At 37.7% G+C, this 12,500-nt stretch overlaps 2 protein-coding genes across 2 annotated transcripts in view; one reads left to right on the forward strand and one right to left on the reverse strand.

Moving 5' to 3' along the window:
* Nucleotides 1–2,034, forward strand: part of LOC113823757 (uncharacterized) — a 4,305-nt gene extending 2,271 nt beyond the window's left edge. The window contains exon 4 of the mRNA XM_027376445.2: nt 1–2,034. This exon is cut by the window's left edge and continues 361 nt beyond it. Coding sequence (XP_027232246.2) covers nt 1–1,792 — 1,792 coding nt within the window. The 3' untranslated portion in view covers nt 1,793–2,034.
* A 1,385-nt stretch (nt 2,035–3,419) lies between these two features.
* Nucleotides 3,420–12,500, reverse strand: part of Hinfp (Histone H4 transcription factor) — a 13,165-nt gene continuing 4,084 nt past the window's right edge. The window contains exons 3-11 of the mRNA XM_070143461.1: nt 12,321–12,500; nt 10,027–10,181; nt 9,255–9,432; nt 8,009–8,161; nt 7,006–7,204; nt 6,549–6,678; nt 5,605–5,738; nt 4,843–5,080; nt 3,420–4,371 (exon numbers count right to left, since the gene is read on the reverse strand). The exon at nt 12,321–12,500 is cut by the window's right edge and continues 1 nt beyond it. Coding sequence (XP_069999562.1) covers nt 4,261–4,371; nt 4,843–5,080; nt 5,605–5,738; nt 6,549–6,678; nt 7,006–7,204; nt 8,009–8,161; nt 9,255–9,432; nt 10,027–10,181; nt 12,321–12,500 — 1,478 coding nt within the window. The 3' untranslated portion in view covers nt 3,420–4,260. The remainder of the gene's footprint in view (nt 4,372–4,842; nt 5,081–5,604; nt 5,739–6,548; nt 6,679–7,005; nt 7,205–8,008; nt 8,162–9,254; nt 9,433–10,026; nt 10,182–12,320) is intronic.

A 12,500-nucleotide genomic window follows, 5' to 3' on the forward strand; every position in this document is an offset into this window, starting at 1 on the left:
GGAAACTGAAATTCCGTATACGGATTACCCCAAAGTACAAAATAATTCTGACAAACATCACAATGATCTCCAGACAAACTCTGCTAATCAAGATTCTACCGAGATAAACAAGATACCACAAGATTCCCTCGTCACTGGAATGGTGGAGAATCTGCTTCACACCAATATGAATCGCAAAGGAAATCAAAACCAAATTCAAGGAAGCTCACCTCACAAAGAGCAAATAGATGACTCTATCAGCAATGAAAGAATGCTGGGAAAACACATAGAGGGAGAAACCCATGCTGGTATGAAAACAGAACCTAATATAGATAAAGAAGGAATTACAGTAACTCCCAATAACATCAAAGTTTCATATCTGGAAGACCCTGTGGATGCCCACAAGGTTGGAGAAAAGTCTGATGACATGGCCATGGATGTTGAGGTTTCCCATATTGCAGAAAAAGCTCTAGAGGAGTCTCTTGAAAGTGGAAACAGCCACGGGAGTTCTGTTGTTGAGGGCGAGATTTTAGAAGCTTTCCGGAATCCAACAAAGGACTCAGAACATCTTCAAGGCTTGGATAAACTTCAAGAATCTTCTGGTGGCAGCAGAGCACATGAATATAAGGATGAGACAAAGAAAACTGTAGGTGATTTTCATGAGGCAAGTATAATTTTACAAGATTCTCAACATGAGAATAAGATATCGTCTGTTTCTCCGAGTGTTAATAAAACGCCTGAAGATTACTCGGGTACTAAAGAGGATCTTATGGAGCGCCATGAAGAACAAAAGATTGTAGAAAATATTGAAGTTTCAAAAACTTTCCATGATTCAAATAAGACATCACATGAATTTCATGATCTTGGCAGCATTCAAGAGGATTCTCGTGATGCAAAATATCCTCACCCTGAAGAAATGGCTTTCCAAGATCCTGATGCAACTGAGAACATCTTTGTAAGCTCTGATATTCACAAAGAACCTTTTACAGAGGAAATAATTAACCCTGAAATAATCAGGACTCAGTCTGTAACACCAGGCTTTGAAATTGATCAAGCTTCAGATGAGAGAATGGGAGGATTCGTTGATGGCACTCACAGACAGAAAGGTGACACCATATTTGCTTTCACAACACCCTCATTTCCTGATACATTAGAGGCACCTGAAGTAGATTATCGCTTCTCTGGCCACACCCCTTCAATAGACATGCCTGAAGCTACGTCACCAGCACCTATTATTACGCTAGTCGCACCAGAGCTTCACTTTAATAAAGATGATGGTTCAGTTCCACAAAGTGAGAATGATGATAAACAGCAGAAAGACAGTGCTGTACAGGATGAAGACTTTAGCTCTTCAAGTGCGAGAGACAACCTAGAAAGTTTGACAACTCTAGGAACGGATGTAAATACCTTCAGCTCAGATAGACAGGAGTTCTCTTTCATCTTACAAGGACCTGAGGAGAATAAAGCACACAGAACTACTATATGTCCTAGCCTTCCATGTGATACTCCAGGAATAAGGACAGTGACAACAAAAACACCACAAGATTTGTACATGGATACAAGTGATGTGACAGAGACCGCAAACCTTGCACCTGGTAAGGAAGCAGCATCAACTCCCCCTCCTGTTGTTATTCCCAAGACCCTTCCTCCCCTGCACTTGAATTCCGAGGAGGAGCTGAGGGCTTTTTTGCTGTCGCTGGAAACTCTTCCCAAAGCTGGTACTTCTTCAGCTCCTCAGGGGGACGTCCTTCTAGATGTTAAAGATCTAAATCAAGGGAAAAGCACAAGTTACCTGTCTTGGTTGTGGGGGTAATTTTTTTTTTTGTCTTTGTGATAAAATGACCCAGTTTTTAAGAATGAGAATCTCTCATGTTTAAAAATATTTAAATTATTGTGCAACTTGCAGTAAGTTTGATGTTAGACAGCATTGCTTGCCAATGACAATTTTTTTTATTAATGTACAGTTGACATTTATTGTCTTGATTTTAATTATTGTACGTATTGTATAGTGCTATGTATGAAATACACTTAGAAATAAAAATCAAATTTGAACCATAGACACCACAATGCTTTAAGCCTGTCCATGACCGTAGCCCTTAAATAAGGCCAATTATGTTTTCAAATTTTAACAAGGCAATTACTGGTCTTTCATATTTCAGGATTTTCAAGGTAGTTTAAAATTGTTAGCTCCACTCCATCTTGATGAAAACACTATTTGGCAACTATTGAGCTAAGCCCCACTGCTTTGGATTTAGTTACTGCAGATGTAATTTTTTTCATTTATTTTTTTCTTTGTTTTGCTGGGGAAAAAGTCCATTTCATTTTTAGGTTCAACTGGCTAAATTGAAGCTACCCAGTTAGAACTACCTATGCATATTTCTATTTCATGTCTCAAATAGTGGAGCATCACAGCTGGAAAAGTTACTCCTAATATATGGATGAACAAAAAAAGAAGATAAAAAGTAAATATAATACATGTATATTAAATATATCTTAAAAAGGACAATAATAGACTGCACACTGACTTTTTGAAAATTTAGAATTATATTTTGCTGAAGGTGAATGAGGTATGGAATGAGGTATTCCACTTGGTACCAGAATTGCAATTTCACACTCCATTCATAAAACAAAAAACGGAGGAGCCTGACTGACTGAACAGCACAAGGGGAGGGGCTACTGGGAAGCAGGAGTACGGCACAGTGGGCATGGATAAATGTTAATGTTAATGTTTGAAGCAAATAAATGTGCTAGACATCAAAGGTCATATAGCACTATGATAAAGTATTGTGCCAGAAAGGGTAAAGAGGAGCTAAAGATTAGGATAAAATGTATCAATGTCAAAGATTAGATAACGTTAAGTATGGTAATAAAAAGGGATAGAGGAGAGTAAGTGAATTAAAGCAGAGATTAGTAGAAAGGGCAGGGTTAAGGGGGTAGGGCAATTGAGTGTCACTGTGGAAGGTATTGGAACAATGATCAAGGAAAACAGATGGCTGTTGGAAAAGTAGGAGAATAATCCAGGGACGGGGGCACTGCTAAAGGAAACCTGCCAGGCAAACCCAAATTTATTTGTGGTGTCTCATATCTAGAGTGAAAAGAATATGATTTGATGGCTTGATAGATGGATGATGCTACATTTTGTGGTGTCCAGGAAGCATAAATCTTGAGCTTCACACTAAGGAAAAGTCTTTATTGCAAGTGAAAGATTAGAAAAGACAAATAACTTCGTCCTGGAAGATAAGTAAAGTCCTATGCTCACATTTTGCTTTATTCTGCAAACAGTGACATATCATGTACTACTCCACTAATATCACATTAGCAGGGGAAACAATCAGACAAATACAAAGATACAAAACGGCAACTTTTGTTTAAAGTAAAACTCTTATTCTAGATATTACAGTCCTGAATATCAAACCAAGGGAAAAAAATAATTTTGCTAATGCCTTTTACACTTTATTTCAAATTTACTAATGGCTCTCACAATGTATTTCACATAAAGAAACAGCTGCTTTGTAATGGGTGTCTAGTTTGCTAAAGTAAACAAGTTTATTTTGTTCTCTTGCATTCATATTTGGTATCATATAGGATTTACACTTATTTTACAAGCAAATGACATAGCATTTATTCTTGTCTGTCTACGAAACCATACCTAAGTCATGCACAGTACTTCTCATACATGAAAATTCCAGCCGTGTAGAGTTACAGTTTCAGTAATTGCCTTTTCAAATTCTCAAATGCAAAACAAACTGTATCTATAAATGAATCTACTTTGTTTGTGAATATTCCTTCATTATTAAATAAATATTAAAATAGAAAAGAAAAGATCATAAAAATTAAAGAACTTGTCCCATGATTGAATTAAAACCTCAATATGAAACAGATGTCTTTCTTTCAGGACACTAAAACCAAATATATTAGCCTGTAAAACTCATACTCTAAAAACTGTTGTGTATTTTTAATTAGCCTTTCTTAAAAATGAGAGAAAAAATAAAATGTTGGAAAAAAGAAATTACACTGAATGACGTTACACAACATAAAACTGAGAAACATAATTCAATATAACATATTGTAAGTAAAACCACAATACCTGTCATTTCATACAATAAATCTCAAGCACAATCTGACAAACGGTTTTTCACTGGTAGCACCAACCAACCAATCCAGAAACAAACAAAACTTCCTTTTCTCACAAAATGACTAAACACTTGAACATTTTTTGACCTAAAATGTACGACTGCAGCAACAAAGGAATGTACTGATAAAAGGTGCCTCTGCTTGTTATTAAGATTGCCCTGAGTACTCTGAGGGCAAGATGATGTCTTCGTTCGCCATCTGCTTGTCTATGCTCGGTGGCTTTATATTGATGCGCTTTTGAAGTTCCTTTGAATTCTCCTGGAAAGATGCAGAATATTAAAGGTGCGAGGTGAAGGAAGAGTTGTTTAAGTAGCCCCATTTCAATCCTAATAGAGATACATTAAAGTTATATATATGCATACTTTTCTTAAAATAACTAGTTCGCATATATGTTAAACAAGAAAAATGCTCAATACTGTTCATGTAGTAGATGACTGAATTAAAATTTATCTTAACATACTAATAAATGAACATCCTTAGCAATGGCTGGCTCAAATCAAGGATGATACCCATCTATGGCATAACATGGATAGGAGATATAAAATTTTACAGAGCTGATGGTGCTAGCTCCTGTGTGAAAGCCTTCAGCCTATACCCTTGTCTCATTAAGAATCTAAGACACAGGGAAAATAACATCGCACTCCTACTATCTCTCTGGTGTGGGTGAATCTGATGATAACAACTCAGCTGTCTATGGTATGAGACTGCAGAGCCATGTGCAAATCTTACCTGCACTTCATTGAAAGACCGGGGGGTTAGAGGAACCCCTCCATTCTCCCCACCGGTGGTATTCTCTCCCTCGCAAGCCGAGACCGTCGTCGCAGGGGAGTTCACAACCTGCGGCGAATCTGCAGCCTGCCCGTTCTGATTCTCTTCTCCCAGTTCATTTGCCATGACTTGCGTTAGTTCTATACTCTCGTAACGGACTGTTTGGAGGCGGTAGTAGCCATCTTCGTCTTGGATGTACCTGATGGATTGGATTTCCATTAGTTTTATATCATTTATGACAAATATGTTCCTGTAACATATTGGCAAAATTAGTTAAATCTAATAATCTTCCAGCACACGTTATACTGATAATCTTTTGCATCTGTTTAAACTAAACAAAGACATCTACATTTATCTCTACATGAAATACTTTGTGTTCCCAGCATCTTTCTATCCTTTTCATTATCAGAAGTGAAAAAACAGGACCATGTAAAAAGTAGAAAAGCAGTGCTGAACATTTTGACTAATTATTGGCTTTTCAATTTTTTTCTGTAAAGGCAATAGCTTACAGTGACATACCAAGAAAAAAACACAGGAATACAAGCGCTCACTCACTCACTCAAATACTACTCCTTCACTAACTCACATGCACATGCAAATAATAATAATAATAGTAAGAAAAAACATTAATATGGATGAATTTGTTAGACACTGTATTTTGCTTGAGAGTTTTAAACAAACACAGGCATCACTTACTCAAATCCCTCTCTGTTGAGTGCTTACCTGAATCTACTGTGCCCAGATGGACAATGGAAATTGTGAACTTGCATAAGGTGTTTGGAGAGGCTGTATCCCACATCATACTTTTTGTTGCATATATGGCACAGGTATGGCTTTTCCATCATTCCATTATGTTTCTGAAATGAGTAAAAACAATCATATTTTACCTCAGTCAGTTTCCATTCTGTTAATAATCTGATCATAAACAAAGAGAGTGAGACAGAAAGAAAGAATTGATATCCTAAGTGATAAAAATATGTAAATATGATCATTCAAACTCCTAAAAAGAGTTAACACCAGATTCGAATTCTTCATCAACAAATACATCATACTGCTCTGAATGTAATCTAACAAAAAATGTGACGAGAGGATCTATGCAAAATTTGAGTTGGGGGAAGAGACAGAATTAGTCGACTCTCCCTGGATCCACAATGCCTCTCAGCCAGTGGTCCAGCTTAGGGAGTAAGATCAACCATGCTTAATCTAGCATCTAGCGTGCTTTCAGCTCAGGCAATGAGAAAGAATGTCTAGGTACCACAAATCCTCACATCTGCACATCTCACTTATTATTTCACTTTTTTTCTTTTCTTTTTAGAGCCTCATTTTCATATTAACATAAACTAATGCATGATGCTAACAAGAGGAAGTAAAGTTACTAAACATGAAAGATTACATAAATTTCATATCAATTCATGATTTATGAAATAAATTTTACCAGTATTGCCAGCTGTTAGGGGAAACTAACGGTTAGCAGTGTCAATGTAAAAATAACATAAGCTGAAGATTACTTCTGAAAGGGTAGCATGTGTGGTTTGCATTTCGAGGCCTTTGGAGAGTCTTAATAATATTCCTACCTATCAAGCTTATGAAATTCCAGCCAACTTTAGAAAACTTAAGACAGTCTTTAATATCTCTAGCCTACAAATATTAGTGAACTAAAACCTTACCCTCTTAACGTGTCTCATTAAGGTGGTCACAGCCTTTGCAGCAAAATCGCATTCTTCATATGGGCACACGTACGCTGGCTCTTCAGAGTGGGTGGTCATGTGGCGAACCAAGTCAAAAGTATGTTTGAACCTGAGGGCACAAGAGGTTGCATTTAAATATGAAAACTATGTGTAATATGAAGAAAAAGAAAGGGGAGGGAGGGAGGGAGAGAGAGAGACTGAGAAAGACAGACAGATAGACAGATAGACAGAGAAAGACAGACAGACAGACAGACAGACAGACAGACAGACAGAGAGAGAGCCAGACAGAGACAGACAGACAGACAGACAGACAGACAGACAGACAGAGAGAGAGAGAGAGAGAGAGAGAGAGAGAGAGAGAGAGAGAGAGAGAGAGAGAATGCAATATATTACCAAATAACAATACATATCCATACATGTCATTATATACACCTACCCACGGCCACACTGAGGACACTTGTGTGGCTTCTCTTTGGAGTGTCTGAAACGGAAATGAGTTGCTAGGGTTGACTTGGAAGGGGTGGTCATGTCGCACTCAGAGCACTTGAAGAGGTTGATGTGATGCCGCAGGTGATCTCTTAGCAGTCTCTCAGTTCCAAACTTTCTTGAGCAGTGAGAGCACTTGTAGTGTAACACTGAAAGGGTGCAAAAAGACACTTGTTTAAAAAGAATTCTTATTCTTAGGCATGGGCACCCAGGTACTGATCTACTATTTGGGAGTCCAAACTTCTCTGGTGCCACCACTAAGGACTCCAATTATTCTTAGGTTGTAACATAGGATCTCTATTAGAAATCTACACTTACACTTACACTTACACTTACACTTACACACACACACACACACACACACACACACACACACACACACTTACACTTACACACACACTTACACTTACACACACACTTACACTTACACTTACACACACACACACACACACACACACACACACACACACACACACACACAAATCACCACAATCTTCCTCTTCCTCATTATAATCAGTCATAATCTAATATATCTTCATACATATATTTCACTTAGCAGAATTTGTAACAATAACAAAAATCCCCTTGATGGCAATAAGACTCAGGGAATCTACTGGTACTACTGTATTGATGCTAGATGATTAAAACTGAGGTAGCAGAAGGTGAATGGTAGCAAACTAAGATCAATCCCTGTATCTAATGCCTACACTGATGTACATATTTAACTGTTTCTATCAAGATCAATAATCTTCAACCATTATTCTTTTTTTTAATAAGCAAGAACTGAGTTAAAACAAAGAAGACAACTCCTCTACCCTTCCTTTGCAACCTTCCTAAAATTAATCCCAACCCCCTCAAAAAAGAAAAAGAAGAAGAAGAAAAAGAAGAAGAAAAAGAAGAAGAGAAAGAGGGAAGAAGTCTTACCAAATAAATAACAAAACAGACAAACTCACTATCAAATGGAATCTGCTGACTGCAATGATCGTATAGCTTGGTGTTGCAGGAATAGATCATGCCGCAGTTCGGACATCCCACGAGCTTCTCCTGAGTGTGGCTTCTCATGTGGTCTCTGAGCTTTATCTTCTGGGTGAACACTGTCGAACAACCTGCTGGCAGAAGGGGGCTTGCTGGTGAAAATTTATAATAAGCGTTTACATGGTGACACTTCTTCATGTTCTTACCCTCTGGTTCTGAAGCCAAAACAAGCATATGGAAGACAGAAGGACAGAAGGAGACAAGGAAAGAGAGAAATGGGGAGAATAAGAACAGAGAAAAAAGAAAAACTAATGATTTGGACATAATGAACTGGTTAATACAAAATACCTCTACAACTACTAATAAAACAATAAAACACAATATTACAGAATAATGCGAGATAAGATTACTGAAAATGAGAAATACTTCTGAAGAGCAAATGAGTACAAATGCAAACTATAAACCACAAAAAGAAAATTTTGGAGTGAAAATAAACTGAAGTTGAAAAGAGAGACATCTATACAAGCCTTAAAATTTTCGATGATTCACTTGCAAAACATCTGTAACTAACTAACTAAATAAATGAAAAATACAGCCGCAAAGTTGTCGGTCATCTTTCCTTATAAAACCACTGGTTATCATCAATCTTATATCAAAGAGCCCACCATGATACTCATACAAAATGGCCTTTAGCCTACACCTATCTCCTGGCCATATAAGAAAACTCTTCCGCAGTTTAAGCATTGCCCACCAGTGTGATTGTGGTTATGATATCCCTTAGTTATCGATTTCAGGTGCTTACTGTTCCACTAAAATACACATTAGCCAAATTTAAAGTGTATATCTGAAATCCGATATTTTCCTCTGTGCAATCATGAGAATAATAATACTTCAACTTTTTATTTTTGTAATACTTATACATATATAATTTCTTCTTCTGAGGAGGGGTAATACCAGGGGATGTGCACTGGCCTTAGGGAGTTAAAATATAAAAAATAACACGATTCATCCCTTTTCTAATCTTAAAAAACTGCCCACCCGCACAAACAGAGGAAGACATGCAAAATACGAAACTCACTACCCCTGAATTCCAAAGTCATCACTAAAATACTAAGGAATATTGCAAAGTAATCCAGCAAACATCACGAGAAATGATTGACAAAAGCAAATGACCTCCTATTCACTCTCTATCCTTGAACTAAACCTGATACCACTGAACCTCACCTTCCCAGAAACACTTGTACACTTTGTCGGTATTGGGGTCGGAGCACACAACGTGGCTCTGAACATGCCAGTAGAAATTTTGTGCCGAGGCGAAGGACACCTTGCAATCCTCCCACATGCACTGGAAGGGCTCTGGGATCTCTGGGATCATGTTGCATCCTGAGGAGTCTAGAGAGCACTGCCAGGAGAGAAGGATAGATGGGATCTAAATCAATCCAAAAAGATATTAAAAAATATTGATCATAATTGTTTTTATAAAGATGGGGGCACTCCCGATATAATGTCTGTTGAGCATGCAAGCAATCACACACTTAATAATTACAAGGTAGTAATTTGGACTTGAATGATTACAAATCAATTCCTATTACGATTTAATGACCTTTAAATTCAATGATGTAATATGTATAACAACAAATAAACAAAAGTCTGTTGATGATCCCTAATACCAAACTAAAAAACTTCAAAACATCTCACTGAGAAAGAGCATGAATGACAGAACACTCTACACTACTGACAAAAAGACAGAAAAAAAACTTTCCAGGGAAAAAAGTAAAGAAAAGAAATGAAAAATGATAAAAAAAAAATAAAATTAAAAAGAAAAGAAAAGAACAGAAAAGACAAAAAAAAAAAAGAAAAAAAAATTAAAAGGTTAATCCTCTAAAATCTTCCCACAGCAAATTTCCTTTGTATCAATTTTTTTTTTATGCCATATAAGAAAAAGAATCAGAAAAAGAGGAAGATTCATAGAAAACACAAACTAACAAACACTCACGTGGTAATTCTTTTCCTTTAGAACCACCGTCCCTAAACTTTTGATCTTTGTGTGAAAGGCATGGAAGAAGATGTGACGGTCTAGTTCCTCTGTGGTTGGACACGCAAAGCCGCATTCCCGCCAGTAACAGATATAACCGTCGCCCGTCAGATGATCTGAGGAGATGGAGCTTCCGTGTCATTTGGCATTGTGATAAAGATTATGCTGAATCAGTTTTATACTATGTAGCATGGACAAAAGAATAACGATGATAATTTTGTTGTTTAACATCCCTGTAAATTGGTTAAGAGATAAAATAACTGAATAAGCTGAATTGTAATCTCATTTTGATGAGAGTGAAAGTTAACAAGAAGAGATGACACACAACAGAGGGGTAATGATTAAAGAAACAATACTTATTTTTATGAAGCTAGAGAGAGAGAGAGAGAGAGAGAGAGAGAGAGAGAGAGAGAGAGAGAGAGAGAGAGAGAGAGAGAGAGAGAGAGAGAGAGAGAGAGAGAGAGAGAGAGAGAGAGAGAGAGAGAGAGAGAGAGAGAGAGAGAGGAGAGAGAGAGGAGAGAAGAGGAGAGAAGAGAGGAGAGAAGAGGAGAGAGGAGAGGAGAGAAGAGAGAGAGAAGAGGAGAGAGAGAGGAGAGAAGAGGAGAGAGGAAGAGGAGGAGAGGAGAGGAGAGGAGAGAAGAGGAGAGAAGAGGAGAGAAGAGAGGAGAGAAGAGGAGAGAAGAAGAGGAGAGAAGAGGAGAGAAGAGAGAGAGAAGAGAGAGAAGAGAGAAGAGAGAAGAAGAGGAGAGAGAGAAGAAGAAGAAGAAGAAGAAGAGAAGAGAGAAGAGAAGAGAAGAAGAAGAGAAGAGAGAGAGAGAGAGAGAAGAGAGAGAGAGAGAGAGAAGAGAGAGAGAGAAGAAGAGAAGAGAAGAGAGAGAGAGAAGAGAGAGAGAGAGAGAGAGAGAGAGAGAGAGAGAGAGAGAGAGGAGAGAGAGAGATATGGAGATGGAGAGAGGAGAGAGAGAGATATGGAGATGGAGAGAGGAGAGAGAGAGACAGAAAGAGAGAGAGACAGAGAGAGAGAGAGAGACAGAGAGACAGATAGACAGACACAGACAGATAGAAAGACAGACAGACAGACAGACACAGACAGAGAGAAAGAGAGACAGACAGAGAGAGGTTGAAACTTCGACAGAAGAGTATCTAGAATCAGTTTGATATTGATGGTCTATTTGAGGTACATAGACTACTGTCCAAAAATAGTACTTTATGAAGCTTAATGATAAAAATGATATGGTGGTAACTGAAGCATCACAGCTGATAATGACTGCCAAAGACTCCACCTCTGTCAGTGCTCCTGCAAAGGTTAACAAACATCTAGGATACACATTTGGCAAGGCGCAGCTTGTGGGCCTTCCTACTTCCTATCGAACCGGTACAATGTGAATGTGAATAGACTTCGGAATCATGCCCCCGTTATGGTAGTCTTCGGCTGATGCCTTGCCAGCGGTCATGAAACCTCAATATAACCTTCATATGGGGGAAAGTTTTATTGACTAGTGCCCCTAAAAAACACACCATTCATGTAATATTTAGGCTGTGCATCAATATCTGTTTTTTCATTGCCTACCCTATTTTTTGTTGGTTTTAAACACATATCAGGAATAATATCAGTGCAACAGATAACAAAAGCTACAATATTGGTATCTACAAATAAGGAGAGTGAGTATTGAACATCCTTCCACTATGCAGGGTAATACTAAGGCAAGAGTATCCAGTATCATTCACAAAAATTCTTACATTCTGTAACAGAAAGCAGTTCATGCTTTGTTTCCATGTCAAGGGCAATTGTTAATTCTTGGCTGTCAGACATAATCATAAAAGCAAATATTCATATACATATTTAATTCTACAAATAACAGCAGGATTAACTAGGTTTCTATTCTGCACTATCTTTTCCCAACAGTTTGTTGTTACCTGTCATATTCGTCATAACAATCTAGACCAAGATCACTGTTAATGGATGGTAAGTGAAACATAGGAGCTTCCTAAACTTCTACAATCTAAAAGAGAGAAGTCATTCCATCAAAATCTGTGATATAGTTCACTGACCACAGTGGTCCAATATACCCTAAATATGGTAAACTTTGGTGTTTGTCAGGTAATAAAATATTAGTTCTATCTATGCAAATAGTTAAAAATGTACCCAAGAATCCATCATTAGTTTCACATTACCCATTTTGGATGAAAACTAAAACTAAACATAAAAAGATAATGAAAAGAGAAGATGATGAAAAAGAGGGTCCTTTAATTACCCTTTGTGCATGCGCAATGTTCGGCAACGTGTGTCACGAAAGGTTCCATCTTGTAGAAGACGCTGTGGCACATGTTCCACTCGCATTTCATGACGATCTTCTTCATGTGTTCCTTGAGGGTGGTCTGCTTCTTCTTCTTATGCGGCGCACTCTGTTCCTGGGGCAACGTAGACTGGTTTT

Source organism: Penaeus vannamei, chromosome 30 (assembly GCF_042767895.1).
Source record: "Penaeus vannamei isolate JL-2024 chromosome 30, ASM4276789v1, whole genome shotgun sequence".
Lineage (NCBI taxonomy): Eukaryota > Metazoa > Arthropoda > Malacostraca > Decapoda > Penaeidae > Penaeus > Penaeus vannamei.